General features: G+C 49.1%; 1 protein-coding gene across 5 annotated transcripts in view; it reads left to right on the forward strand.

The window, feature by feature from the left end:
- Lrrc27 (leucine rich repeat containing 27) overlaps window positions 1-6,000 on the forward strand; it is a 31,509-nt gene that overhangs the window by 5,712 nt on the left and 19,797 nt on the right. For all 5 annotated transcript variants that reach the window (XM_021167927.1, XM_021167926.2, XM_021167930.2 and 2 more), the window contains exons 4-5: window positions 2,560-2,618; window positions 4,892-5,044. In XM_021167927.1, the coding sequence (XP_021023586.1) occupies window positions 2,560-2,618; window positions 4,892-5,044 (212 nt within the window). The remainder of the gene's footprint in view (window positions 1-2,559; window positions 2,619-4,891; window positions 5,045-6,000) is intronic.

Genomic DNA, 6,000 nt, shown 5'->3' on the forward strand with positions numbered 1-6,000 from the left:
ATCTGCAGGCTCACCACCTCCTTTCCTGGTTCTCCCTCCATGCCACATATCCTCCTGTATCAGTGTTAGCTCTGACCTGGACACTCACTTCAGACCTCCTAACACCTCATTGGCTGGGACAGAGGGAAAATGGCAGACAGAGTTCCTGAAGCAGTTGGGCGCTTGCTTACCAAGTGTCAGGGACATGGTAGGAGACAAAGCTGACAGAGGCCTCTAGGGTTTGGGATCTGCGTTCTCAACTTTGAAACTTATTTTGAAAGAACTAACTGAACGTGGGAGGGTTAGAATTAGACTTGGCCCCAGATCACTGCCTAAGGAAGGAAGCTGTAGGGCAGAGGGGAGAAGTGGGAAGAGTTGGCAGGCAGCCAAGGAAGCGGTCCATGCAGGAGACTTGGCCAAGCTGACCTCAGCAGGACCTCAGGGGAATCTCAGAGCTATTAGGATTGGCATCGTGAGGCCAGAAAACAAGAGTTATCCAGAAGTGACCCCAGTTCCTGTGTAAGGGCATCTGAGTGTTGGTATCATGAGTCCACTGTGTAGCATAACAGCATAAGGTTTTGCAGAGGTTATATTGTTTGGGACAAATGTAAATAAAAATGAAAAACGGAGCACATGGCATAGATGATGGTGAAAGCGGATGCCTTTGCCTTGAGTATCTAGCTCGGCAGGAGGCAGCTTGCTTTGGATGTGTCTGAGCTAGGGGGTGCTCAGGAACCCTCCTCTGGAGCTATAGGGACCATGGGAGCTGCAGGACAAGCTATGGATGGACTGAGGGGAGGGCACATGCCTGGCCAGTTAGCTGTTGGTGAGACTGCAGAGATGGATCTCTGGGCTGTTGCCACCCAGCCATGCCTGCCTGCCCAGGCCACCTGGTCTTCTGGGCCCATGTCCTACATAGAGTGCCTTTCTTCCTCACAAGGGAACCATCTTCTATGCTAGGATATCTGAGTGGTTTTCATCCACAAATTATTTTATTGTTAACATTCGGTCTGGCGAGTAATCTGCTGCTGAGGGGTCCCACTTCCTACGTCGCCCCAAAAGAGCCTGGATTTCAGATCTGGAATCCTTGGATCCAGTCAAAGCCAGCTGCTTTGTGTTGTTTAAGTTATAATCGAGCCTCTGATTTTACACCCATTATGTCATTAAAATTGAATCCACTTGCTGAAGGGCTGAAACATATTAATTAGAAAATTTAAGTAATTATGGGCTCATTAAAGACTTTAAAGTTAAAAAATAATGAAAACAATAGTGTCATCAGAGCTCTCCCCACCGTCACCATGTGTGATGTTTAAGCATGGCACAGAGATTAAAACAAGATCTGTTGATTCCTTCTCCTGAGGCTACAAGCTCGCAGGTGTGTGTGCAATTGTAAATTGGCACTGCTATGACCAGTGAGGACAGTCTGGTACTGTCAGAACACACAGACTGACACGGGCTCTTCATCACATGGACATTGCTATATAAAGTAGAAACCATCCTGCATACTTTCAGTTTAATATTTGGTAAATATTAAATATTAAATAAATATTCTTCCAAAAGAAGTCAAGCCAAGTGGGACTGGAATGCCTTTGGCTCTGGGGCTGGAGAAGTCCATGGCACGTTGCTGAGTCTCTTGTCTTGAGTCACAGTCAGCTGCTCCCAGATTGCTGGCACGTCCTCACTGGCTGTTCCCTTATGAGCAGATGGAAGGAGCACTACAGCAAAGCCAATGAGCTGGGTCAGGACGCTTGCAGTAACTTCCTCTGTGCACATCACACTAAGCTTCTTGGGGCGGAAGAAATAGGTCAGTGGTTGAAAAAGCTTTCTGGGGAGCAGGCTAGGCTCTCTGTAAACACCCACATGGACAGTTCTTGACTCTCTGTGACTCTAGTTTCAGAGGCTCTGACACCCTCTTCTGGCCTCCATGGGCAGATGGTACATGTACATACATTTAGGCCCTAAAAACCATGCATATATATATATTGGTTTTTCAAGACAGGGTTTCTCTGTATAGCCCTGGCTGTTCTGGAACTCACTTTGTAGACCAGGCTGGCCTCGAACTCAGAAATCCGCCTGCCTCTGCCTCCCGAGTGCTGGGATTAAAGGCGTGTGCCACCACACCTGGCTAATTTTCTTTAAATATTAAATCTTTCACACAAAAAAAAGGAAAGAAAGAAAAGTTTATTCATTACTTCAAATAAGGCAAGACATGGTTCAACTAGCACTGGCCATGCGACAAAGCCTGTCTATCTTCAGATGAGCAAGCAGCACAGAGCAGGAGCAGACCGTCTGGAAGCTTGTGCCAGATTTTGGCTGAGGGTCCTCGAGAAGTAAAGGAGCGGGGAGTAATAAATGAATAACGGGTATAGCTCTAAGAATTAAATCTGAAAAAGGGAACAGGACAGGTGCCACACTCCTGCTGTCCTCTGAACGCTGAGGTGTTTGCTGGTGGTGCCTAGTATGAGTGTGTGTTAGGACGTGTGGGAGCCAAGAAAGGAAAATGGGGACTTTTGGCATATTTTGTAGACTGTCATTTAATCTTGTGCTTTCTAAACTGCTTTTTGTTTCTTTCTCTTGAAGACATTTGAAAACTTTGCTTTTAGAACGAAATCCTATCAAAATGTTACCCGTTGAGCTAGGTAAGTACCGCAGCAGCAAATGGAAGGTGGCTCTAAATGCTTTGAAGTTCCAAGGGCTCCATGATGGAGCTGAGAGGCGTGGCCGAAAGGATAAAGTGGCGAGGGGTTCAAAGTCCCTTCTCAGTTTATTAGTTACTCCTCCCGCCGCTGCTGTGATAAAACATCCTGACCGAAGCAGCTTAAGTGAGAAAGGTGTATTTTGGCTCACAGTTCACAGGTTCATGGCAGGCGGGTAACTGAAGGTCTTGGGAGGCCACATTGTGCCCACAGTCAAAAGACAGAAAGTGGTGAATTCTGGTGTTCACCTTTGTCTACAGTGCAGGATCCTTGCCCTGGGAATGGTGCTGCCCACAGTGGGGGAGGGTAGCCCTGGGAATGGTGCTGCCCACAGTGGGGGGGGGGGTGTCTTTCTACTTCATTTAACTGTATCACAATACTCTCTCCACCCCCATAGGCCGTCTCCAAGTTCCTTATAGATCTCAGGCCTGTTCTCAGGTAGAGGGGTTAACACTGTTACCAGACTAAGCTTTGCATGGAGAGCACAGCCTAACAAAACCTCTGCATTCGGCCAGCATGTGGCCTAGCTTTCCGTCCCCTCTTGAGTCTGAGCTGCTTTGTTTCAGTGCCCTCCTTGGGACTTAATGTTGGTTCCACGTGGATGTGTGGGGCCATCACTCCCTCTGCTGCAGATGAGGCCAGTGCTGGCCTCCTTCACACCGTGATACGTCGTAGCCTCCACTCACTCTTATCTTCCTTCACACCGTGATACGTGTAGCCTCCACTCACTCTTATCTTCCTTCACACCGTGATATGTCGTAGCCTCCACTCACTCTTATCTTCCTCTATCTAAGGTTGCTTTGCTTTCTTCTTCTTTCAGCTTTGTTGAGTTGGAAACTTGGGGTTTGACTTCAGTCCCTCTTTTCTAACAGACATTTGAACCGCACTTTATCCTAAAGGCTGCCTTCACTTGATCTGTGGTGTCCAGCTTGTCACTCAGTACAACAGTGTTTTCTGGCATGATTCACCCGTGGGCGATGTTTAAGTTTTTTTTCTTCTCTGCTTTGACCAAATACCTGACAAGAACAGCTTGACGGTAGAAGGGATTGTTTGCACTCATGGTAAAGAAGGCACGGCAGAGTTCACTGTGTCTGGACTGTGCAGCTGGGTTGAGTCAGAAAGCAGAGAGCAGGGAGTGCTGCCGCTTACCACTCACCCATGTCTGCTTTTTGCCTTCTCGGTCAAGGGCCCTGTTCCATGGGGTGGCGCCTCCCAGGCTCAGGACAGGCTCCCCCTCCCCTCAGTTAAACCTCTCTGGAGACATCTTATAGGCACACCAGTGGCATCTCCTGGGTGATTCCACACCAGCCTGGTTAACTACAAAGATTAGCAGAGCTTGTTCCTTGGCTTATACAAACTAGAGATTCTCTAGCTAGCTTCCTGTGGTGAGTGGTGCTCTGCCATTTAAAAGGCAGAGAGACTCGGGCCAGATTAAAAGCACAGAAGCCAACTGTATGCAACCCACTTGCAGTCACTAAAATGCAGGAGGCATGTGCAGCTGGAAGGGAAGGTATGCAGCAAGCACGAGGGAGGACAGGAGTGACTTCATGTCATTGTATCACTGAAGCATGGTGCATTTTAAAAAAGATGGACAGCTCTCTTTGGGAGAAGATCTTCCCTTGGTCCTCTTGACATTATCAGTTAGCCATGAAGCTCGCCTAGAAGTGGGAAGGTGGGAGAAGGTGGCCAAATGGATGAACATGTGAGGAAGGAAAGACCACGATGTGGTCTGTCATTCACATGAGCAAATACAGGCACGGCGGTTGGTTTTCACCTGGCCTTGAAACTGGGGTGGGAAATGGATCCCAGAGACATTCTTAGACATCGTTGATCCAACCAGGTTTGGTGACTCATGCTTGTAATCCCAGCACTTGGGACCTGAGACAGGAGGTTTGCTGTGAGTCTGAGAAGAGCCTTGGTTACACAGTGAATTCTAGGCCAGTCTGGGCAGTAGTAGAGTGAGCCCCTGTATCCACAGAAACAGAAGAATAAACAACTGTCAATTCTCATTACCCATTTCCCCATCTTCTCCTCCTCATCCTCTTCTTCATCCTTTTCCTTCTTTTGAGCCAGTCTTTTGTAGCCCAAGCTGGCTCAGGAACCTCCCATATCGCTGAAGATAACTTTGAACTCAGGAGTTCCCTGACTCCACCTGCCTTCTTCTCCCTCCTGAGTCCCTCTCCAAGAAGTGGACTGAAATTTCCCCTCCACTCCAGGGCAGGTCACTACACTGACAGCACTGAACCTGAGACACTGCCCTCTGGAATTTCCTCCTTACCTGATTGTGCAGAAAGGCTTGGTAGCCATCCTCACCTTCCTACGCATCTGCTCAGTGGAGAAGGCCTTCCCTGGAGATGAGTCGCTTCCAGGTTTGTAGAGAATTTTCTGTCACTAGATGAGACCTGGGAGTGTGTGTGGCTTCCCCAGCTTCTGTAGGGCTCCGCATGGCAAAGACTAGCCCATACACTGGCCCAAACACTATGCCTTGCCCTGGCTCAGATCCACTCTGAACAGTACACACCTGTTTGGGTAGGTGAGGTAAGAGTTCATGGGATAAGGCAAGTGGAGCAGTCTTTGCCTCCAAGCCAAGCAAGCAGCTGCTCTGAGAGGGCCTTGTGCTCCTCCAGACAGCATTTTAAAAAGCTCCATGAAACATACCCTGTCCCTGCCTAGATACTAAGAGCTGGCTTAATAAGAATGCTGTCCCCTTGTGGGAGATACGTGCACTGCCCCATGTTGTCAACATATCGAGTAGTCAGAGAGGAGGAAGGGGAAGGGAATGGTGCACCAGTCTTTGCCTTGGTCATCCACTATGAGTGTCTTGAAGTGTTTTGAAGCAATCACGTTCATAAAGGGCCTTAGCTGGTGTCAGGCCCTCGCTCTGAGTCAGGGATTCCAGGGCCTGTGAGTGGATTCAGAGGTAACCCAGAAACATTAGAGGGAGTGGCAGCAGGGAAGGTGAGAAGCTGTACCTTAGCAAGGCCCTGGGACTCTTGTGTGCAGTCCAGGCCTCAAGGGTTCCTGTGCCTACACAGGACCCCAGGACCCTAGCTGAGGGCTCCTCCTCGGGTGGCACCTAACTCCAGTGCCTTAGACTGCCTATGTGAAGGCACATAATTTAGGGGAAAGCTGAACTCTGAGAGGTTGTAGTGGCAACCTGAGTTCCTAAAGGACAGCTTGACAAGGACAGGATGAGAGGAAAGGCAGAGTAGAAGGCACCGCATGCCTGGCAGGAGCAGGAGCAGGAGCAGGAGCAGGAGCAGGAGCAGGAGCAGGAGCAGGAGCAGGAGCAGGAGCAGGAGCAGGAGCAGGAGCAGGAGCAGGA

The sequence above is a fragment of the Mus caroli genome, chromosome 7 (assembly GCF_900094665.2).
Source record: "Mus caroli chromosome 7, CAROLI_EIJ_v1.1, whole genome shotgun sequence".
Lineage (NCBI taxonomy): Eukaryota > Metazoa > Chordata > Mammalia > Rodentia > Muridae > Mus > Mus caroli.